General features: G+C 33.2%; 2 protein-coding genes across 2 annotated transcripts in view; one reads left to right on the forward strand and one right to left on the reverse strand.

Annotated features, from left to right (window-relative positions):
- Positions 1–1,390: 1,390 nt before the first annotated feature.
- On the reverse strand, positions 1,391–13,055 carry LOC138314827 (actin-related protein 2/3 complex subunit 2-like). The gene is made up of 11 exons (XM_069255393.1): positions 12,873–13,055; positions 12,089–12,123; positions 11,372–11,430; positions 9,455–9,508; positions 9,133–9,178; positions 8,722–8,908; positions 8,239–8,332; positions 7,841–7,967; positions 7,412–7,512; positions 6,409–6,512; positions 1,391–4,393 (listed from the first exon to the last, which is right to left on the reverse strand). The coding sequence occupies exons 1-11, from the start codon at positions 12,944–12,946 to the stop codon at positions 4,369–4,371; spliced, it is 906 nt and encodes a 301-aa protein (XP_069111494.1). The 5' UTR covers positions 12,947–13,055; the 3' UTR covers positions 1,391–4,368.
- A 4,204-nt stretch (positions 13,056–17,259) lies between these two features.
- Positions 17,260–26,020, forward strand: part of LOC138314834 (rac GTPase-activating protein 1-like) — a 30,271-nt gene continuing 21,510 nt past the window's right edge. The window contains exons 1-9 of the mRNA XM_069255410.1: positions 17,260–17,364; positions 17,716–17,797; positions 20,628–20,830; positions 21,239–21,381; positions 23,504–23,672; positions 24,312–24,474; positions 24,715–24,817; positions 25,225–25,324; positions 25,592–25,637. Coding sequence (XP_069111511.1) covers positions 17,716–17,797; positions 20,628–20,830; positions 21,239–21,381; positions 23,504–23,672; positions 24,312–24,474; positions 24,715–24,817; positions 25,225–25,324; positions 25,592–25,637 — 1,009 coding nt within the window. The 5' untranslated portion in view covers positions 17,260–17,364. The remainder of the gene's footprint in view (positions 17,365–17,715; positions 17,798–20,627; positions 20,831–21,238; positions 21,382–23,503; positions 23,673–24,311; positions 24,475–24,714; positions 24,818–25,224; positions 25,325–25,591; positions 25,638–26,020) is intronic.

The raw sequence follows: 26,020 nt of genomic DNA on the forward strand, positions 1-26,020 counted from the left end.
CTTCTCTAATAATGGATACTAGAATGATCATATCAACTATTAATTAAAAACGAATTCGCCGAAATTAAATATCTTCACAAATTCTTTACGCTAGATCGTCTCGGTTAACAAACTCTAAACTTAACTTATTTACCGACATTGTATGGGGGGATCTTTTCTTTCATACCTACACGTGTAATACTGGCTGGTCCAGGGCAATACACTCGTGTCGCCTGAGGCTGTATTGCATGGCAACCCATGCAATAAAGCCTCGTGACGTCACGGCGTCAACAAAATCTCTATTTCCTCGGTAAAATTTGAACTTTTTTTCACAAATATGACTGGTTTTACTATCAAAGATGCAAACAACGGAATTTGTGTTGAAAATATCATGTAATTTTTCATGTATGGAAAAATGACTTACAGTCATGGATTTCTTAGAATTTATTTCAAAATGGAGGGATATTATAGAAGTTTAATTGCAATAAAACGTCGAGGTATGAAAGAAAAATACTCTTTCATAAGTGGATATGAAGGAAAGGGATATTCTACCCTCGGGATCACAAAATGTTGCAAAACCCTCGGCAAGCCTCGGGTTTTACTACATTTTGTGACCTTCGGGTAGAATATCCCTATCCTTCATATCCACATATGAAAGAGTCTTATAATCCATACCCAGTCATATTGAATAATCTCCATCAGGAGGCAGCACGAATTGTTACTGATGCAACCCGACGTAAAATATGTATGTTGGACTCGTTCTTCAGGACCTGTTCACTTCCCGGAAAGTATTGGCATTATTCCAAGCAAGTTTCGCAATCCCACTGGTGGATCTGGGGCTCTTGTTTCATCATATATGCTTTAAACAAAAATATTCCAGGTACGTTTCGACTCAAACCCATAGGGAAAACTGACTGGATGTTTGTTAAATGTGATAAATACAGATGGTGAACATTGCACAGCTGATGGTGAACAGACGGCACATGAAACATGATAGTTACATATCATCTTGAAACCCTTGAATCTGATGGACTAACAATAGTTGCTGGTCAAAAAGCACATGGACACGACTAAAGTCTACAATAGTTTGAATCAATCAGAGATATGGGTTTGGTTGATTTCATATCCTATTACAAGGTCATTAAGGACCTGTCAGGTTTTTGGTGGTAGAGGAAAGTCGGAATACCCCAGATAAAACAATTACCTGTGGTCAGTACCTGCCAACTGCCCCACATGAGATTCAAACTTGCGACCCAGAGGTGGAGGGCCTGTAGTAATATGTTGTGACATCGTAAACACCCTGCCAATCCAAAATAATTCTAAAATTGGATTAAAATGCAGAACGAATGTATGTTAAATGTTAACTGTAGTTTAAACAGCAGAGAAATAAACAGTTCTGGGAACACAGAAATAATATCATAAATTTATTATTGAAATAGAATGAAACTTATTGGTTAGCATATTATGTAAGAAAGCTCAGTCATATAGAATACAAAAATTTGTACAAATTCATTATAAGTTATTACAATAAAGTACTAAAAAAGTAGCACTTCAAAATTTTACCGTGAACAAACCATTACTCCATCTCTCATACTTATTATCTCCAATGTCAAATGCTGAATTTTCTGACAAACACATCTGTATAATCTTTTTTTTTTTTAATTTTAGAAATAACTCGATTTTTCAATTTCTAAAGTCATAAACGACTCTTGGCACAACGTGTAGTAATCTAAATCAGGTTTCCGTAAACTTGTGCACCATAAAACCTCCACAGTAATCTCTCCATCCTCTTAGCAAACCCACTTCCTGAAAAATAATCTACAATGTGAAATGCAATGGTTCAGATTCACTTATGAAAATTATCATTCTGGTGAATGAAAGTGCTCTTACTACTAGTATTAACAAAGCATTCAGTGTTACTTTTGAGTCAATAGTGTATGGCATTATTTATCGGTAAGTACCCTATTTGTACCTTTTTATTTTAGGATGTGTTTGAAGATCCTTTAATAGGAATACTGATGCAATCTCCTAAAACACTGCATATATGAGGGTTTAACATGATGTGAACCTAATTTTGCGTTTACATACATAGACACTGCAGTGACATTTTTTTCTCAATTTACACATCAATCTAATTTGTATGTAACTACTGCACATACCTATATAAACGAAAATATCTGACATTATTTACAAACATATTTTTGTCAACTTGTTCCATCATGTACAGTAAACTAACGTAATTTCATGTTTTCATGTCCAAGAACCTTTCCACCTTTTTGCGGTGATTTAATTTTAATTAAATTTAATTTTTATCGCTTGCGAAATACGCTAAATTAAAACCACGTGAAAAGAATTTGATTTGGTTTACAGTATTTTGTGGGAGTACAATTTGATATAGTATATAACTGGCCTTTCTGCGACAACTATTGTATTGTGTACGAATAATATCGTGTTAGTACATTGTACCTTCTATTACCAGGTAACAGTCAGACTGGCGACATAAAGGCAGACAAAGATTAATGTTCAGTTATTGAAATGCATTCTAATGTCGCATTGGCTAGCAATGCAATACCTGAATTTCAACAGTTTATATTAGCCTAACATAAAAAAAAATATTGAATACAAAATAATGCATCATCAGCTGATCTTTTCTGCAATGATTTCTTTTGGCCAGAGTAAGTGATGTGATTATTGCAGGGAAACGGAACGTTGTTATTGTGAACATATTTTATTCTCTACTTCAACAAATAACACCTTTTTTGTATGCAATAGATGTATAACACCATCAAGGTTATAACTACCTAGTTATTATGTACAGTCTACTGGTTTAAGTACAAACATATGTCATGTTACCATGTTAGAGGTATAGCACGACAATATTGAAACATTATACTAAAAAATGTCCAACGTCTATAAGAAAAAGACTGACCAGTGCACTCTCATATTATGGGAGTAATTTCAGGTATACACTAAAGTTTTGTCACTTAATCTTATCCAGCTTTTATTTCATTCCTGAACAAAATTTATAACTAAATTTAAATTGCAATGAGCTCAAGGCGACAGTAACCACATTGCACATCAATTTTAGTTTATGCAAGTATATAGACTCAAAGAAAAGCAAACAGAGGTAACACAAGTTTTTAATTATCTTGCATCGCCTGCAATAAATATGGCTAATGATAATAAAACTAGGTATTTGCATACTGTCAGATTAATATTGTATACATGATTTTTATGTAGTATTCATTAAACAAACATAATTTTATTCCGCTATATATATTATAATTAAAAATATTGAATAAATCACATCATATTACAGATGTTTTGACACATAATGGTTAGCCATGTACTCTCTCATCAAAGACACCAAACAATTGGCTCACCCCTTCATTTATAACTCAATACGAACATTCAAACATTTTCTCTGCACCATGTCTGTATTAAATAATAAGAAATGGAACACATTCAAACAGAATGCCTTAACAAAATCTGAATGTGTTTCCTCAGAAAGTTTGCTACATTTAAGTACAATAACAATAAAAAAACTAATAACAATTAGGCTGTTCTTTTTGCTATTAAAACAATAAATAAAGTTTTAAAAGTCACATTATCAGCACCCAGTAGGCTTCAATTTGGAAATAAGGGGATATTGCAATCCCAAAAGTAACTGTCCAGTTATATAAAAAAAAATCTTTCACGCTGACTTGTTCCTTCCTGTAATGTAAGATGTAACTATTTTGATGTATAACTGTGCTCTTCACCTGTTACATTATACTGCTTTAGGTGTACAATATCTTATATAATATTTAACTTAAATACGGCAAATGTTTCCTAGATTCAATCCTTTACATAAGTATATTCATCTTTCTTCAACCATACAAGTATAGTTACCAGACAAAGAAAAATATCTTTGATAATAGTATATTAGATACAGAGGTTGAATATTTAAAGGATATGTTTGGACACACACATATATATATATCACAATTTTCTATGCACTTGATTTATCATTTATTTTATAATTTATCATTTTCTTGATATATTCAGAAGTGTAAAATAAATTCAGTAACAAATTTAACACATGAGAACTGTCAAAGCCCTGCATCTCTCACTTTCTTAGAAACTGACATTTAGTTTTAGGTGTTTTTTTATCATTAAGGCTAAAATGATATTTTTAAATGAATATAACCATGTTACGTAAAGGAATGTTCTAATGAGACAATCAGAGAAATAGGCACACATTCTCATCCGGTCTATACATATATCCTTCATATCACTCTCTCTCCTCCAATCCTCAAAGGGAGATAACCCACAATCAATATCAGTTTGTTCCTTCATCCTTCATATAAGTGTTTTATATGATGCTGATCTCTGCAATGTTAATTGCACCTAATTTTGCCTGAATGTCTTGCCTCTGTAAAACAAAATATTAAATGATATAAGTAATAGTCAAAATAGAACTATTCAGGCAAAACAGTTCTGAAACTAAAACCTATAGATATTCTGTATGTATTCCAAAAGTAGAAGCTGTATGAACTTAAACCTATCTATTCTAAAAGATGTATCAACATGTACTGAAAACTTGGTGACTATGGTAATGGTAACTTTGGCCAAAAAGGACTTCATTTTTTAAATTAAGTCTACCAAGAGAAGGTAAGACTCTTTCACCACACAAGTTTATGAACTTTATTTATTTTACATTGATTACGAAACAAGTTTTACAACTTATGCAAAATCACTCTCGATTGCCCGGATGTAAACGCTTGAGGGATCTTAGTGTGGGAGGAAACCGGAGTGCCTGGAGTAAACCCATGTGATTGGGCAGGTAACCCCTAACCTTTTCACGTCCGTGCCGGGGATTGAACCCTGGCTGGCTAGGTGAAAAGCGAGTGGCTTAAGCACTACACCACGTAATCATCCAAGTTTACGGCAAGGAAAGCCAAAGTACCATACAAGATCTACATTAACCAAATGTAACTGATCTGTTTAGCCATATCATAAATATTGTAAGACCCTTGAGTAATAACTTGAGAGTTGATCTATAAAATAGAAGAGAAAAACGTGTGTGCACAGTAAAGCTGGTTTTTTTATGCCTGCCATGCTTGGTCTCATTTTCTTCCGATTATTCGACGAAATTTAAACAACTTCTTCACTAACCTTTGTTGGTGTCATGATAGACCCGAACACGTGGAAGCAGAGAACCATGTTGTTCCTCGCACAACTTTGCGATGTTTTCCGACAGGTGATTTACAAAACGTCGGCACGCTTTGGATATGTTTACATAGGACACCCCATGCCATCATTGTACATTTTTCACTACCCTTTCGCGTACTTTTAGATCGGTTCGTGGCTTTGAACATGTCGACATATGATCGGTTGAGGACTGCTTCTAATCTTTGGCTGTGATCGGTTGAACCCGCTTCTAATTTTGGCGCAATTTTAGCGAGAGATCCAAAATAGTAACGTAACGTACACATGGTGCAACATCGCATGCATCTTACCGGTAACTTATAATATGCACGCGTTGGCAGCCGACGATTTTTAGTACTTCCACACTTTTTTTATTCAGTATAAAGTTCAAATTCAGAGTTAAATTGACATTTTAAATATACCTTACCATATGAAACTGAACAGTTGTTTTAGCAGATACTTTCTTCTTGACCTTCATATTTATTCATTAACGGTACCAGTATTATCATGTTTAAATCAATATTATGTATTCTTCTACAGCTAGTATAACCTGATTGTGTGTTATCTCTTTCCATGTTTGATTTTTTTTTCAATCATCTTATTTATATATTTACAACAGCTATTTCAGGAAACTCTGTCAGTCAAGTTCGTCACATGTGCTAGGTGTACTACGGAAAAAACCACCCAACAGTCATGTATATTACCAAGGAGGTATCCTTGATATTACAGCGCGAATTCTATATATCAGCGTTATTTATTTTTACAGCGTCATATTTTTCGATGTTATCAACATTGTTAAAGACATCACAGTCAATATGCCACTTAACATAAATATTGTAAGACCCTTGAGTAATAACTTGAGAGTATGTCATATATAATTTTATTAAAGACATCACAGTCAATATGCGCTAATGTCCCGATCAAAGACAAAGTTTGGCCTATATCGTTATTTATACTGAATTTGTGATTAATAGAATATTGCATTGGTGGCATTGTGATATGAAACTCATTTAACTTTTAGTTATATAATTTTAGAGAGTTTTTCAGACAAAGTTGTGTCTACAGACTGACAGATGGACAGACAGACAACCCGATTCAAGTAAACCCCACTTAACTTCGTAGCGGAGGGTATAATTATTGAACTTGTTTTATACATTTTGTATTATATAGCTACTGATGTAAGATCTGTGATGTTTCCATACAAGTTTAGTATATGAGATAGAGATAAAAGTTACATACGAGACTGTTTTCCTTTCTCTGTCCTTCTGAGGTTCTGGCCGAGCTCTGTTTAACACTTTTAGGAAGTCAGAAGTCTTTGCCCTCATTCTGGAGTGAATGTAAGCCTACAAATAAAGTAAAAAATAATTCTCTCAACTGTCAATTTCTTTCAAATGTAACCATTCTGCATCAATCAGAAGTTCATGAACAGCCGTGAAATGCCTCACTAAGTCTCATTACACAGAATCAAGTTTTTGTGATAAGTTGCAGGGGTTTTAATATTCAGTACTTTTTGCCGTTTTAACCTAGCTGTGGTACCGCCTGATTTGGGCTAAATTACATTAGATAGCATACAGATAGTATAGAAAAGGACCCTCAGATATTGCAATTGTACTGCCTCTCCTGACAGATAATGAAACCCCTGAGGTTGTATTTATCATTTTATTGTAACTATCTGTAATCTTAATGCAAATAAAGACATAAATTCCTTTTTTGCACATCAAGAAAAAAATTGAAATTCAAAACATCAAATTAATGTGAGAAAATTGATCAAAGTGTTATTAATTATCATCAATGTGATTGAATGAAACATCAATAAATGTTGTCAGTTAGGTAATTTTTGTATTAATTAATGATATGTCTGGCCGATTTATGACTTTAGAGGATTTCAAACTTTACTACTGCTATAAAACTTTTACAAACAAATGCCATAACCATGACAACTGTTACTTGTTATTAAGGGAAGATAATTCTGAATAACAACAAGAGATAGACAGACAGATCTTGTCACTCACCATAACATGTTTATCATAGAATGATCTATGAAAGTCAATGGAAAGAAGAATCTTTTCTCTGCTTTTTCATTCTTTTCCCATGTTTTGGGATTTGTTCAAACATGGATATGTAGAACTTACTATAGTGACCAAAAGCAATTGAATACACAGTCCATAATTTGATAACAATATGCCATGTGATGTGCTAAAAGTACTGTCCTCAGTCCCATAATGTTGGCGAGATGACTTACCTTGGAGCATTTAATGTGATAGTGAAGGTAGTCTCTCAGTGTGTGGATCAAGTTAATGGTATTGTCTCGGCTATCTCGCTTTGTATGACGAGGAAACAGCACTACAGGACAAGAAAAAGTCACAATATACTATCAGAAATACAATGACTTTTCACAACTAATTCTTAACAATGATTTCATTACATGATAATTTCTTGACTTTCTATACAATCAATTATTTCATAGAAATATTCTTGTTACAGACTATTTCAAAACAATGAACAGTACATCTCAAGAATGTTTTCCACCCCCATCCAGTCAAAATTTCTATATGGATATCTCTTTTTTTAAATTTCTCCATAAGGAAATTTGAAAACAACAGTGCAACTTACAAATTTTCCACAGGATAATTTATTTCTTATTTCTTTAACACTGCAATTCATTACTAACCAAATGTGATGTAGCCAATATTGTCTCCAGTACGTGCATTTGTGCCTTGGAGTTCAGAGGGAGGTTCTCTGTGTGTAAATAAAACCTGGGGAGCTTGCTGATGCTTCCTACGCACTTCTTTGAATTCCTAATAAAAAATTATAACCAAACATTATATATTATATATTTGTCAATAATTTATGACTAGACCTAGTTGTACAGAGTAAAAAAAACTTTCTTAAAATGAATTTATGGATAAAACAAGGGTATTCTTCATCAAGAAAGATATTGTTTGCATATTGCAAGTACAGGTATAATTTGCACACCCCTAACTTTATAATTTTATTTTGAGCAAAAAAGTGTCCAAATTACAGAATTTTTTATGGTAAATATTGATCCCCAACCTGTTGGGTACTTACTTGCATAAATACTTTGCCTATAATAATATCACTATCGTCTTTAAAAATGGTACTAAATATCACGGTGACTCTGTCTTTCAGGGCTTCCACATACCTGTAATAAAACAAACGTGGAATGATAATACCTGGGGATTAATCCCAACAGTTTCTACTCACTCACCTATGGTCCATTTCTGAGTTAAGGAATCAAAAAGTGCATAGTTGTAAGTTTTTTTGTCTGAAACTTTACTTTTTCATACAAAATGTCAACTCCTTGAGAAATATATCCATTTAAATGAAGTCTTTCAGTTCATTTTCAAAAAAATTCGGAAAATCAGGAAGGAAATGTTAATAATCTTGGGATTATGGCTAAAATTTGAAGTAATTTCAATTTAGAATTTGATTATTTAGAATTTGAATTTGAATCCTCATTAGCCTGAGAAAGTTCCCATACATGTATGACAAGTAGTAAATGCTCACTTTTTGCTTACTCTTGGTACTTACATGGTTTCATCATCTCTGTATGGTATCACAGCTCGCTTATTACCAGTCTCTCCCTTTTCTTGGAAATCAAAATATTTTTCAAACACAGAGGCAAAACAGTTCCTCTTGAGCAGTCCAGCTTTCTGTACAGCTTCCTCCCATTCGTCTGGAAGCTTCTCAAGGTCAAACAGCAAGGACACATCATACCCTGGTCAAACAAATGTTTTAAGATAAAGATAAACACAATTTAGAAAACAAAAAGGACATTCATATCTTGACAGAATCCAGATTCTGTTCTCATACATTTACTGAAAATAACAATATGAGGTCGAAAATAGGATTTTGGTGGAAAATATCGTTATTGTATATTTCATCTGAGGACCATTTTATGAACGTTATGGACCACTTAATGCAAACCTAGCATGTACTTACCATCTTCTGCTGGTATCAACATTGACCCATATTCTCGTTTTATCAGCTGAAATACATAATCATAAGTGTTATGTCAGGAACAGAAATCAGGACAAAATATAAGTTTAAATGTGTCATGTCACAGAACAATTACAATCATAAAAAATAGTTTTGTGGACTTGCCCTAAAATTTCAACATGATTTTAGTGCCATGCAAAATGATAAACTGAACAGTGACCAGTATTGTAATAATCTCTTCCAATCTTGTTGTAATTGACTGACTGGATTAACCTAGGTTAATTTTGGGATCTAATATCTACTTAATGTCTGTGACTGTACTTACCTCATCAGCACCGTGTTCTTGTAGTTCCTTGTAGAATTTCAGTGATATGCTGACCTGTAATCAGAGGTACTAAGGTTAAGAAGAGGCTAGTGTACAAAGTTGTACCACAAAATCAATAAACCAAATATTTGAGATTCTTTATTCACTCAAGTCACATGTGTGAGTGTTGTTATATGTGCCACAAAAAAAAGAGACAGAGAATGCAGACAAAATTCATAAAATTTGGATTTTTAAAGTACTAAGGAAAGAGTTTTCAGAAAACATTGTTTCATATAGATGTACATACGTATTTTGATAAGAAATGGAACTTGTCTTCATTACAATAAATACAAAAAGGACATTATCTTTTGTTACATGGTATATTGTTCCATCTTCCTGTTTCTACATGTATATGGAAATTTTTATTTGAAGTTCTTTGCTTGTTTAGATTATGTTTTACCAAATCTAACTAAAGACTACATTCAGATTGAATTGATTGATACATAGAGTAGGTTTGACCTCATAAAGAATTATCGTATTTTCCTTAATGAGGGCGCCGGGCGTGGGTAAATGACCTAGGGGGGCGTCGTTATTTGAGGCCATTTTAAGATGTTTTTTTCTGAAACAGACTGTAGTCATCTTGCTTTTAGTTTCGTATTTTTCTGAAACTTACTATAGCCAAATTACGTTTTGAAGTCAAGTAAGTATTGAAATTACATAATTATGAAGAAAAGTATGCACCTTATGTTTCACAGAATTTTGGCATTTCATGCTAGCCTGTTTGTTTACCATGCGTACACAAAATGGCGGACGGTGCTTTCGATCGCTACTTTCGTTTTGTGGCAGATGGGAAATACCGACAAGAGCACACAATTAAATGCTTAGAAATGATAACATTCCTGTTATTTAGTAACCTTTATCATAGACATACAGTAAGTATTCATAAAACCTGTATAGACATCGCTAAAATGTTGTTGCCAGTTAGTCTTCATCCATACACGTGTGTGGGGCATTCAAGTGACACGTTTTGTTTTGAACATAGCATTCTCGCTGTTTCTATGTGTAAACACTTGGCAAAGATGTCCTAAGTTGCCCAGTGCAAAACATTTATAGCTGATCGGATATCTGTTAAGCATCAGATTGATGTGAAACAGTATTTTATCAGCGTCTGCAAAGACAAATCGTCACAATCTGGCACAAAAATTGTATGAATATTGCTGATTTTTTTCAGCGAAAAACGTGGGGGCGCCCTTATTAGAGGAGGCGTTCTTAATAGGGAAAATACGGTATCTGTTTCACAAAACTTTGAATACAGAAGTCATGTAATTTTTGCTTCAGTGTCGAATTCAGATATTTTCACTTATTGTACATGCAGTTTGTATTTCCCATATGTTGTAAAAGCCAGCTAATACGTAACATGAAATCTGTTAAACCAATAAGTAATTTGAATATATCACTGCCTAATGTCTTGTGACATATCAAATTATTGAACTTCTTTGATGAATATCATATTGCATAGACAGAGATCCTCTACTTGATACAGAATTTACGGCTAAAAATTGAGTCTTGATGTAGATTATGCATTAGTCTATTAATACACCTTGTCTTGACTAATGAATATTACAGTATCTTCCTCTCCCAAAAACTGATAACCTTTGACATCCTTCTTAAAATGAAAGAAAAGATAATCACTAAGATAATAATCTTACTAATTGCCAGTAATTGGTAATTAATCATAATTTAATGGTAGCTGTTTTGTAGTAGTACTAATCAAGTGTAGATTGAAAAATCATTAAATATGCTTTGAGATTACTAAAAGTATATTTTTATGTGTTACATAAGTTCTGCTTCCACTAGAAGTTAAACCTAAACCTCTGGTACTCAAATGATCTAGCTATAGAGAATATAGATAATGTTGCACAGAAAATAATGTCTTACCCTGATTTTTGACTTATCATCTTTAGGATTTGATATGTGATACAAAACACCATCAAAATCTGAAACAGAAAATTTGGAATGTTATAACAGTTGACTAGCTATAGAAAGATTTAAGACCAAGTTTTATCAACATTCTTTAACTTTAAAGATTTCCATTTCAATTCTTTAACTTAAAATTCTCCACAGAAAAGCATTTGAGACATTTAGGAAACAATATTTAAGGACCGAAGATTTTCAAACTTATGTATTGTTTTATGTATGGTTTTGATTGTATGCATCATTATTCTACCATATTGATTTAAAATCAAATTAGTTATCACTGATATACTGAATACTTAACTATCCAAACAAAGATTTTATACAAATTTATATAAAAAAAAACAAAAAAAAAAAACATTATTTCTAACTCACAGCAGTCTAGCTATAGCCAATAAAGCTTTAGCTCTGATATCAACGATATAATGAAAGTGTAGTTATAAATATCATTAATCTTCATTCTGACTATACTAACAACTTCATCAGCAAAAGAAAGTATTTTTGATTCCATTTTGTCTCAGACCATTGGTATTTTTAGCTAATACATTGTATACTGAATACACATGGACACATGTTTCTGACATGCCATATATCTTTACTCATTTTTATCATTGTTGAATCGGAAAAGAACATATTGAAAATTTATCACTTTCTACAATAAATAACTTTTCTTTACGTTACCTGCAATAGTGATGTCTATGGCGTCGGGCTTTCCACTGAAATGTGAAATTATAAAAAAAATCATTAGATTGCTACATATGATAATATTGAGACTTTCTACCAAATAACTTTTTACTTATTTACAAGATCTAATGACTTATATATGAAATATATTTTGTATCGCCTACATATGATATCCCTTCTCTCCGTACAATTTATAACAATCAAATAATTTATATTAAATACAATCTCAAGAAATCCCAGTGAACTTCAGATCTTACTTTTTCAGATATACCTTTCACCGTGCAGTAATTGATGGAAATGTATTTGAGTGTACTTCCACAACAAATTAAACTTTAATATGTGGATAAAGTTGACTTTTTTTTATTCAATAAAATGATTCTAATAGTATAGAATCTAAAATCAATTATTTAAGCCGTAGGAATGTAAAAACCAATTTAATTAGGGTAGGCAAATTTAGTAGTATAATCAATGTCTTCCATCTACTGATGTAGTGTGTCTAATAATCTGGTTTAAACTCATGGAAGGAAATACACAACAGGAAAAAGGAAGCATTTTACAGAATCATTCCTTAGCTTTGTACATTGTATGTTTGTGAACTAAGATGTTTAGAAATTAAATGACTTCTAAAAGTGTGGAAGTGGGTCCTCAATCGTGTTTATATATTATTTGATTTACATGAATCTATCTGCCTATCTGGTGTCTTCAATGAACGATGTGCATAGGATAAGACGGAAGTCAGTTTCACGCCGGTGACTAATCTATTGCTAATTGAATTACTTACCCTTCTTGCACATTCTTGATTTTTTGTGTAAGTGTTTCTTCAACAATACGATTTTGTATTTCTAACAAAATCATGGTTGCATGTAATGGCAACAGATAAAGAATGGATTTTTACGCCAAACACTTCCGAGTTGGGTGGGTGAGCAATATCGGAAAGGAAGTGTACTCTACCAAAGTCGATATGTAACGAACATTTCTATTGGTTGATTTGTCGGTGGGAGGAAATGAGGCCTGTTTGGGGGTACTGGCTAGTGAAAGATGTGTTGAAATAAATAATTTTGTTTCTGGCGTTTTTGAGTCCGACTATACAGTTTTTGTGGGTTTTCTTGTGTGTTTTTTTTTTGTAAATCACAAAAAATCTTTTGGATTACATATGTATACGGCATTTTTAAACCAGACTTGGACCAGACTGCAAAGAAGATCCTAGGTTACATAATTCCTTAAATGGTGTTTGTAACAGATTTTACTTTTTATTACAATGATAAGAAGTTAAGAACATCATCCATTACCTTTCGAAATATAAAAGGAACTTACCGCATGCAACTAATTAAGTACTCAGTGAAATAGTACACCACATTAAACTTTATCGCTTTATTCAAGAATGATTCGAGTAGAGAATACGTTGATTTTCTAAAGACATATCAATTAACGCATTGAACCACTCGTAACACATACTTTTACATCGATCAACATTCACTTGATAAAAATATGTAAAACTTCAACAACACCTGTCTATAGATGTCTACAAATCTACAGACCCGTTGATAAATATTCGCTCAGTTGACATCATTGGTAAGCTGAGGCTAGCTTGTGGAGATGTATTATAAGACTCTTTCATATGTGGATATGAAGGATAGGGATATTCTACCCGAGGGTCACAAAATGTAGTAAAACCCGAGGCTGTGCCGAGGGTCACAAAATGATCCCGAGGGTAGAATATCCCTATCCTTCATATCCACTTATGAAAGAGTATTTTTCTTTCATACCTCGATGTTTTATTGCAATTTTACAGCTATAATATCCCGCCATTTCGAAATAAATTCGGAGAAATCGACGACTGGAAGTCAATTTTCCATACATGAAAATTTACGTGATATTTTCATAACAAATTCCGTTGTTTGCATCTTTCATAATAAAACCAGTCATATTCGTGAAAAAAAAGGTTAAAATTTTACCGAGGAATTAGAGATTTTGTTGACGCCGTGACGTCATGAGGCTTTATTGTATGAGTAGCCATGCAATACAGCCTTAGGCGACATGAGTGTATTGCCCTAGACCAGCCAGTATTACACCCGTAGGTATGAAAGAATAAAGTTTCTTCAAACAATGACATGGAACTAGGACTCATCTATTCTCTTTAATTAGATGAAATATATACTGTAACAGCTACACCTAACATATTAAGTTACCTAGCAGTTAAATCGTGGCTTCATTTATATCACCGGGCATATATAGATCAAATAATCAAAAAGTTTTTAGTGAAAAGATAAGGTCGTTTTTACTGTAAAGTTGAGGGTATAAGAGGGTTTGGAAGACCGATGCCGTTATACAACGACCGAATACGTGTAAATGTGACCTTTACATCCTTTATTTAAGTTTAGTCAGTGGTTAACTGGCATTCGAAGGTCAAACGTGAATTTTTAGGATCAAATTCATCCCGAAATCTAGGAGAGAGTCCCTTTCAATGATGCTGCTGCTAGAAAGGCATTCCTGATGAAATAGACTCCATTCATCTTGAGTGCTTCGCGTTTATTCCATGTGAAAGTGACTGATAAAAATTCGCACAAAAGAGTATATACTAACTGAACTGTTCCCTTTGTTCTCTCTTTTTATGTCGATCTATATTGTATCTCCACCTGGAGGAAATAAAGTTTGATGATGATGATGATGATGCAAGCATATTTAACAATTTCTTATCCGTAAAGTTATATGTGCCACAATTTACACGAATTAAGAAGACCTGAGGATGTACTCGTTAGAGAAGTCAAATGTTTCTGGTATTAAACTTTTTTACTCATATATATTTTTGGAAATAGGATTTCATGCCATAAAAGAAAATGAAAGAAAAAGCATACGTCCGTGGGCTCGTTTTTGAGCTTTTGTCACTCAAAGATACCAAATTGACAAAACCTTGGATTTTATGAGAATTTTGCCATTTTGACCAGATACACGAGAGATTAAAGCTGTAATTTCCTAATGAGGTGTTTGATGTGTATGGATGTTTGTAGAATTTATTTTCCAGTAGTCTTCTTTAAAAATATACCAGTTATGATTATTATGACTCATATTTTTTCTCAGAATAACAACATATGCTACCCCTACCCCTCAATTTTGAGCTACAAAATGTACCATTTTCAGCCAATTTTGCCAAATTTAGCCCTTAAAGAAACATTTATGGTATCAGTTATGGTATAAAACTTTTTGTCAATATTTTGCGTATCAACAGGAAAAGGGTTGTTCGTGTGCTTACTTTTTTGTCCCATTTAAATATTTGTTATTTTTCAATATCTGAATTAGAGTGAAAAATAAAAGTGCTCAAGTTACCATTAAATGTAAAAAAAAAGTGACAAAAGTGTATCATTTTACACATTAATGCTCAATGACCACGAGCCTAGTAATTATTTACAGCAAAAAATAGCTCGAAACAGCTAAAAATACTGGCACATTAATGATTTAAGTAAAACGATTTAAGTACAAGATGGTAAAACTGTGGCTCTACTCAAAGCGAAAAAAAGACACAATTTCAAAATTTGCAACTGTCAAATTGCTACAGGCATTGATAAATTGCATTTTAAAATATCATAAGATTTTTTATCTATGTAGAAACGAGACTTCAACGGGACAGAAACCTCAGACGAATACATCCTTAATATGTTATTTGAGAATTGTTATACTTACAATGTATAAATTTTAATTCTAAAAAGTCAAATAAGAGATCAAAAAGAATTCTGGCAGTACTGCCAAAACTCATAATATTTACATCTATACAGTGCAATAAAAAGACTACAGATGGAAGAAGCCAACTTTTGGTGTACCATTTTACTTAACATTTTTTATACTGTGATATCATAATAATTACATTATGAGATTTTCGGATATGTTTTTATCTGAACATACAAACGGCATAAGCAACTTTTACAATATACAAATTATGCGTTGTTGTAAATGTTTATGAAACATCACGCGTGTTTATCTGTGCCTTTGAATGATTTTCATCAAAATTGTCCGAAATGATATATCTTTTCCTGTTATACACCTAACTTAGCAACTTGGCTATACATTTTTTAGATGTACATCCCTCCCCTTCCACCAAGCCTCCGCCCCAATCGATTATATATAATTATATGAACATGTAAAAGCATGTCTGTTGGATTCGTGTTTTGTAGATTATCGGAAACAATAACCCCGAAACACCGGTAGGCAGCTGTTACCATTATATTTGATTGGTGTTAAACGTTACAGGCGGACGCTTGACCATCGCCCAGCGTTTACACCACATTGATATATAATTTAATCAAAGTGTCGAAGTAGGCCCCCCTCAGTGTGTGAGAATACAAGTGTGACGCTAAATAAGTACATTACACCAATCAGCGTCAGATGTTATAACCTCAGGACATATAAGTCAAGATTCGGTCAATGTCAACAAAAAATCAAGATTATATAATTATCTTTCACAGTGAATATACTTCTAACCGAAAAATAAACGTTTGTGGTACTCGTAGATCATCGACAATAAAATCATTTGAAGATAAGATTTATTTCTTCAGAAACATATTGAATTTACAATCAGATGAGGGACCATATACAGCCATCACATGTATAAAGGGTTGCTACCCAATAAGTATAAACCTGCCTTTATTACTGGAGCTTTTAAATTTTGTTTAATATATTAGGTAAATAAAAAAATCCTCAATGTTAAAGGTAGGTTTAGGAGACTACAACAAATGCTACTCAATGCAGTTACATATGCAGGAGGATTTTGATACGGTATATATCATATTTATGGTTTAGGGACAACTGTTCAAATTTGTTGCAATTGATTTATCAATAAAAAATGATGCCGCGTTTGAATGTAGGGTTTTCGCAAATAAAAAAAGAACATTGCTTAGATTAATGTTTGCAAAAATCTTATAAAAATATCTTGATATGAACAGAGATTTAAATCTCTGATATGAAAAACCTAAAAAATAATAAAAATAAAGAGTGCATTATTTTACCGAGAAAAAATATTATATTGTTACAGTACGCTTATATATTTTATTTTACTATACAAAAAAATGTGTTCTTTTAAAAACTAGTCACAATGGAAGGGAGATAACACATCTGAAAAACGGGATGTTACCACTAGGTGGCGCTGAAAGTAGAAACTTCGATTTTCATTGGTCAATCCGGAAAAAGTTCAAAAACACCCGGCAAGAGTAAGAAGGATTATGAATGGCGAGAAGGGGATGATCTAATATTGTTGATTTCTTATTTTTCAGGATATCTTCAAGGTAAACATCGCATTTTCATTATACATCTGATGTTGTTGTTTGATATATGACATTTCTTGACGAAATAGGTTTGAAAATGATATAGATGACGTGAAACCGATGGAATCGATATAAAAATAACATTTTTCAACCATTAACCTCCCGATGGTTTATTAGTTAATCAGGAGGATCTAACTTATAATTTGCAAGATCTGTTATGGAACCTAATAGCAAAAATATATTAAAAATTTGGATGTGACAGTTCCACTGATATTTATATAATTTGATTTCTACCTTTGTAATCGTAATTCGGATAATAAACAATGTAAATGTCTTCCAAAGATTCATTTCTTACTTTGTCACTTTACACAGATGGATACCAAGCTTTCATTGATAGCCAGATATGATGACCTGGCTAGAAATGCCAAAGTTTTACATATTGGAATAGAGCCAGGTTTGTAAAATCAAAATTCATAATGTGATGTGCTTATTAAACGTTATGTACTTTAATACCATCTAAATAATATTAATACTTGTAGCTTTGATGCTCTACTGGCAAGCGACCAGTTCTCGCCGAGTACCAATTCTCGCAATCGCATATGAAATGTATGATCACAGACGAATTTTGATACAATTTTTCGTGGAAATTAGCTTGGAAGTGTTTTCTATCAGAAGAAGGCTTTATTGACTGAATTTGCGTGGAAATCGTACAGGTACAGATGAGATGGCGAAGACTGGTACTTGGCGATAACTGGTCGCCTGTCAGTACCACTGGTCCATAATTTAAAGAAAGACCATGCCATGGCAGAAATCTGGTCAGACGTATATCCAACTAGTTTTATAGCTGACAATATATGGTAATTTGGAAAATTATCTATAAAGAACACTGGCCAAATGTAAGTTTAACTTATTAAATGAAATCCGGTAAAACTCAAAATTAACAGATTTCTTACTCAGTTAATTGGTCAAACACCCCAAACCACCAATACTTGACTAACTATTAATGGGAACACCACTACAACCCAATAAATAAGTAATTGATATATTCATCAGATGGTGTGATATTTTTTCAAAGTACTAACTTTGAAAAGGAGACTGAGGCATTTGTCATGTTATATTATTTTTTGCATACAATCAACTCACAGTTATAAAAACTAGCCTTTAGTATAGTTAAGGTTGGGGTCCCATCCTTTTTCCAATATATTCATCAGTAAGGTATTAGTAGTTGTATGATATTCTGGAGTCATATTCAATTATAAAATGCAATTTGCTGGAAACCAGCTATCATACACTGGTGTAAAGGGATATTTATGTGCTTGAAATGGGTGCAAAGTTAAGTAACATGTTCACCACTTAAGTTCACTTTTACTAGAAGCATATAATTTGTAACAAAAAGATAAGTTTTTATATTCAGATATCAGTTTAAAATATGAGACTAATATTATAAGACTCTTTCATATGTGGATATGAAGGATAGGGATATTCTACCCGAGGGTCACAAAATGTAGTAAAACCCGAGGCTTGCCGAGGGTTTTGCAACATTTTGTGATCCCGAGGGTAGAATATCCCTATCCTTCATATCCACTTATATTTACACTTGCTAGGCTTGGTCACTATACGCTAATACTAGCCGATTTTGTTTACCATAACTGCATGGTAACATTGAACTTTGAACTTGCGTAAGGAAATGTTCTGTGCAACGTAAAAGGACTACTTTAAAAAAAAAAAAAAAAAACACATGGCTTTGTTTACATTTTGACGAAACATTACGTGTATATTGTTGTTTTTCATAGAATTTTGGAAAAATGTAATCAATATATACATGTTTTATATTTATATATGATTCAAACAATTTTTAAATTAACAATTGTATAAAGAAACGGAAAAATATCCCGACCGGGGCGACGTGCTTTCATTTTTGTTAAAAATGATGGGTGTCAATGTAAACATTACCTCTGTGCCTATGTTCGTCCTACGATCGAGCCTTTGGGGTGGACGGGGTGTGAGACCCTCTGATAGAGGTCAGTTATATAAACATATCCTCTTGTCTTTGTTCTTTGAGTATTTAATCATGTGTATTATAAAACATGCACCGCTAATAATCCACGTGTTGACAGTTTCCGCGTCACCACAAACACATTGTATCCATCGAACACAAGTGAAATTTGTTTCATCTATCGATGGCGATATGGATCTAAGCGTAGATTATTTTAATCACATGGCTCCCAGGATGTATTATCGTCAAGTCAGACGACATCTCAAACACATTGAGCTATTTGAAAATCAGTGTTTTCACAACTTCGGCAAACTAAAGTGTGTAAGTCGTGCATCAGCTTCGCACTCGCGGCAAAATTATTCGGTACTCCGTGTTCTCACATGTGAGCCGGTTGTACAAATTCTTTATGTTATTAAACCACGCTTTTTATATAACGTTTATCAATATTGGAATATCTAGATTTAAGGATTCCGGAGCTGATTAAATAATTTTTAATCTCGAATATTTGACATTGTTTGGTCTGGTTTATTGTACACTAATTTATTGATCTCTTTTTTGTGCAGTCGCGGATGAATAATTTCTACCCTTACGTATGAAGGTCAGCATTTGCGCGTTAAAGTGGTAGTAAAGCCTTCCTCCCAATTTTGACCGACTTTTATTTGAATAATTTTCGTAACCATAACAAATGAGGACATTTATTGCATGAAAATATAAAAGAGCAAAGTCGCTATCATGGTGTGTGTTTATTATAGGAATGGAAGTTCGTTTTTATGTTAACCATGCTTGTATGGAGCAATTCCTCTAAGAATATATTCAATATGGGGCGCTAACGCTCCCCATAGAATATATTCTTAGAGGAATTGCTCCATACAAGCATGGTTAACATAAAAACGAAAATCCCTATATGAAAGAGTATTTTTTCTTTCATACCACGACGTTTTACTGCAATTTTACAACTATAATATCCCGCCATTTTGAAATAAATTCGAAGAAATCCACGACTGGAAGTCAATTCCCATACATGAAAAATTACGTGATATTTTCAACACAAATTCCGTTGCTTGCATCTTTTATAGTAAAACCAGTCAATTTTGTGGAAAAAAAAATGTTAAAATTTTACCGAGGAAATAGAGATTTTGTTGACGCCGTGACGTCACGAGGCTTTATTATATATATCAGGCGACATGATATAATATGTAGGTATGAAAGAAATATATATATAATGTGTTGTATGTATATTCTGTTTTCTGGTTATGGGATCTGTTAAACAAAATTTTACTTTCTTCAGAATTCCAACGTTTTGTGGCTAATCAGCAAGACTGTTTAAAGAGATGGTACTCATTGGAAACAGATTTTGATCGATTAAACGAGAGAATTTCAGCCCTAGAAAAAGAAAATGACTCACTACAACTCACATTGAAACATGCCAGAAGTCAGATTGTTAAAGAAACTGAACATAGAAGGTTTTTGGAATCTGAGCGTGACCAGTTGGTATGTGCCGTTTGATTATTGGACATTAAAGAAATAAAGTATTGAATTGATTATTGAACATTAACTGAAATTCAAGGAAAGTAGTTTTGTTACAACTAATGGATTACCTATTGTTTTGTTTGAAATTGTTTCGATTATGTGCAATTTTACAAAAGTGAACATGAAGTCTAATAACGTCTAATAACTTTTCCATATTGACTATATTTTAGTTCTTCAGAACTTGTATTGATTTACCCTGTGATATTAGTCAATATGCAAAAAAATTGCACTTTATGTAAAACCAATACATACAGAGTTAGAACAAAATTTAAGGAAGAAAATCTGTATTTAAACTTAGTCTGTCTCGAGTATAGTTAACTTGACAAGGTTTGGATATATTTATGAATTCAACATATTTTCTTATCGCAGGAAAGACAAATCGCCTTGATAAGAGAATTACTAACAGACAAGAATAGAAAGAGCATGTTGAATGAGCAGGACAGAGAAAAATTAGCGTTTCTCAGCCACAATACCTACCAATCCCAGTTAGAGGGTAATTCCCCATCCAGAAGGTATGTCAATTACTACCGTTCTATCATAAGATTGCACGATTGTGTTATAGTACTAGTGGATCGACTCACTGTATTAGATTACATCGCTACATGTTACAGGTGAAGTGTCTATGTAACACGCATTGTGATTGGCTGAGTTGATCTAAAGAATAGATAAGAAAATGTGTGTGCACAATAAACCTGTTTCAATGAAATGCTAAATATAAAACAGTTCTTTATACCAGAGATTTCTCTGTTTTATGTTAATCTCAAACATAACCACACAGTCCATAATAGCGGCTAAGTTCGGAATCAGGAATGTCAGACAGGGCATCAATGATAGCTAATTCTGTGAACTCTGATAAATTCGACTGATTTTTGTTAAGCTGGATTTCATGGCATGAAATATGCACTCCGCAACATTGTACTGTGGAGAGCATGGTGGTTAGAAGATTATCCAACACAATTATATCTCCGTGTGCAAACACAGGATTTCCAAAATCTTTATTGCTTCGTCAAAGAAGTTTATCATTTCTAATGCATTTGAAGTTAACGTCTCCACATACGGGCATGCTTTCATCTGTCACAATGTGCTACGATGTGTATTCAAAAGGTGTACTATGAAAAAAAACACCCCTGATCAAAACAGTCATGCATATTTTACAGCACGAATTCTATTCAGCGTTATTTTTTTTACAGCGCAGGGCTGCGGAAAAATTTTGAAATGTACTCGTCCGTCGAACAAGTGCTTCATCACAATCTACTCGTCCGAATGACATTTTTACTTGTCCGCAATATTTGTCAGATAAATAAGTAGATGTGACTGTATATATTAGCCTACAGTGGTTTTAGATATATCCATTTGATTTGTTAGAACTGTATTGATGCCGATTCGGGGATAACATTACTAACAGACAGTTTTACAAGAAGACCGACAAAACATTTAATTCCCAAACAATTTTGTATGCAAGTGTTATAAAAAAGATATCTTTTTTAAAGGGTCGATATTTTAACTTACTTTCCAATGTAGTAGGTATATATTATTTTTAACTCCATTAGCTTACTGGTAAGATTTTTTTGAGGCGAATGTCGCTAAAAACTGAAGCAAATTTCGCTGTGACATCTTGTTTTTCGATACACCTCTAGACTCTTGATTACGATATCAATAGACCTCGGATTTATTCATGTTACAATGCTGTACATGCGCATGCGCATTGAAAACGAAAGTCGGGAATTCCTAGAATGATGCAGAAAACGAAAGCTTATCATTGCTTCGTCGTATTTTTAAGAAACCGTTACGAATGTCAGACCCTATATAAATTTACCGAGAAACGATATAATTAATAAGGTGTAGGTCATATAGTCATTGTCAGAATTTTTCACTCGTCCGACGGACAAGCGTGATGTCAACATTCACTCGTCCGATGGCCAAATCCACTCGTCTAGACGAGTGGACGAGTACTTTTCCCCAGCCCTGCAGCGTAATACTTCTAAGTTCTATTTTACAAATATTTGTTTTTCAGAAATTTATTTGAACATTTGTAATTGTTTTCACGTTCTTACAACATCTCGATTGCGCAAATAGGGGCCATTTTAAACTGGGTTGTTTTTTTGCGGATGTACAATTAGGTTGTGTAACATATATATTTATATACACACTGTCAGCCAAACACAATGCAGGTTACATAGACACTTCACCTTTAACATATAGCAATGTAATCTACTACAGTGAGACGATACACTAGTACTGTAGCACAATCGTGCAATTTTATAATAGAACGGCAGTTAGCACTGAGCCTAAAACACTTAATTACAGATCATTGTATAGCTCACTTTTAAAAGTGTTATCGACACAGATTTGTGTTTCCTGGTAGTCCTCATTGGCTTTATTCTCAACAGTGATAATGAGAAGGTGGTGAGTGATGTTCATTTGATGTTGGAAAATATAAATACCTATGGGTGTCGGTATTGTAAACATGTCCTTTCTATGTAATTTTCGGACACCATGAACATCTTTCAAAGAGCAGACAACATTAAGTAAATGTCAAAAATAAAATTATAAAAGAAACACATCTCTTTTACGAATTTAAGGAACTGTAATTTGTATTTAATGATTTTTTTTCGGATAATTTTCATTGAACAGACTTGGAACAATTAACGAATCAGCACATTCAATACTTGGTGATTCAGTTTATGATAAAACAGAAGATGATCTTGATTCGTCCTACCTCCGTAGTGGACGGAAGATCAAACGCCCCTCTGCACCGCCAATGGAAGACGAGCCGGTGAAGCGGAGGAGGAGTGATGAAGATGTAGGTTTGATTAGTTTATTGTCTATGGACACCCACTTCATATATGTATGAAGGTATAAAGGAATGAAGCAGACAAAGGATGACAAGCTGAAAATATAAATAGGGTTAACTGTGAAATTTAATTGCTACAAATTCACTTGTTCTTGTGGCGACTGAATTTCCCGTTTTCATGTCTAACAACCTTTTAGCAGCGATTTAATTTCATGAGTTCAAGTGATATTGTTCCACTTAACCTGTGCAAACAACAGGCCGGTGGTTTAATTTCATGATTTCTTATCCATCGTGAAATTTAATAGCATGCCAATTTAAATTAGTTAACAGGAGATCTATGTGTAGATATCTGAATCATACTATATTAATTATTAGTATCAAAATTACCAAATGCAATAGGTTCAACAACATATGTTTTAGAACCAGAAAATCTATACGTCCCAACAAAAGTATTTGCACAAGACTCAGATGAAAAAATGTGTATTATAAAGTGATTATCTTGTGAAATGTGAAATCATCCTTTAGTTTCCTGTCCTGAATAATAACATCTTAATACATATCATTCTACCATATCACCACATAACTCTACCATGTCACCATATTTGTAGTTTTAAAAAATGGAACAAAAAACATTGTTTGTTTTGACAGGAACACAACAATTCAATAGTGACTACAACAACAGTGACATTAAATGCAGAAGGTCAGCTTGTCGGGGCGATAGCCGAGGTTATTCCACAAACTAAGACACTGAACAAAAGTTTTAGTGAACCAGCTCTAGACAAACACTTAGACAGCCCTGCTCGGGATGTCGGTAAGAATGAACTCTATTATCTGTCAAGTGGCATTAAATTTGTTTTCAGATATACCAAATTTTTTATATTGCTTTCTTGTAACTTTACATGCCTATATTGACCAGGTCATGTTGAACAGTTGAGTTTGTACTACAGCAGATTCATGGTTTTCTAATCTCACAATTTGCATTGATTTGCAACATATAATGACATCTATTCTTTTGTTTATCTTTGTTTATAAATATCTTTCATCGTTTTAGAAAGTGAACCTGAATCGGAGGATTCTTACCTAGGTACACCAGGCAACAGAAATCAAAACTCACGACGCAAATCCAGAGGAATTCTTAAGGGAACTACTCCAAAGTACGTATTTACGATTAAAGTACATTAATGGAAAAAATACTCTTTCAGTAGATTTCAGTAATTTACTTTTCAGTTTGTTTGAGTTTTATGGCCCATCAAAAACTGAGGTCATTTAGGGACAATCTACAAGTCATTGTGCATTTTACTTGTTACTCAAAAACATCTCTTAATACAGAATAATAAGGATTTGTTTTCATCTGTATGTTGAGGCTTGGAAAAAAAATAGAAAGGTTAGATAAAGGAATCTTTAAATTTTCTTGAGGGTGTACACAAGTATGTAGGGTCTGTTCTCTGCATAATATGTTTATAAATGCTTTATTTATACAGAGTAATTAAAAAACCAAAACTTGTCATGCTAATACCATTTGTGAAAAGTTGCATGTTAACATGTTGTCTTTGTTGTCAAGAACACCACGTCTAAGGAAAGCTAGTTCTGCGGGTCGTGGGTTAAACAGAATTCATTTCTTCATCTCTAAGACGGTCATCAAACCAGAAACATGTGCACCAGTAAGTAAAAGTGTGTCTCAGACATGGGAAGTTTTTAGTATTTGAGATCAGTGTTATTTTGATTGATTGACATTGAAGTGTTCTGTAGCTGTACTGTCTCTAGCTAGATGTTTGTAAATGATTTAGCTAAGTAGAAAGTGCATTAATTAATGAGATTTCATTGGAAAGTTACATTCATTAGGTTTTTCATGGTATAAAAGAAAATGATAAACCATATGAAAACTGATATATTTTGCAATTTACTCAATAACTAATTATTGCTTTCAGTGTGGTAAGAGAATACGTTTTGGAAAGCTTGCAATGAAATGTAAAGGTAAGTCATTTTGCCATTTGTAGGACAGTTGCCAGGTACTGACTATGGTTAGAATTTTTTTTTTTTTTTTTTCTGGCAGTAAGAGACCTGGCACATCCTCCAATGACCCTGGCCGTTACTCAAACCAAACCAACATTATTATTCTTATTTCTTCCACTTTTTTCTGTTGTAAATGTTTCTTGAGCTTTTCTAAGAAACTACTTGGCAGATATTAATCACAAAACTTAAAATACAGACATACTCTTTAGGGGATTGGATTTTCAAGACTGTTTTCAGTCTCACATCATGATACGACTGAGGGGGTGTTTCAGGGACATCTGTAATGATTCCCATTAAAATCAGTACTTGTTATAAAGTATAAATAATATAAAGAAATTGTCCTA

This window comes from Argopecten irradians, chromosome 2 (genome assembly GCF_041381155.1).
Source record: "Argopecten irradians isolate NY chromosome 2, Ai_NY, whole genome shotgun sequence".
Classification (NCBI taxonomy): Eukaryota; Metazoa; Mollusca; class Bivalvia; order Pectinida; family Pectinidae; genus Argopecten; species Argopecten irradians.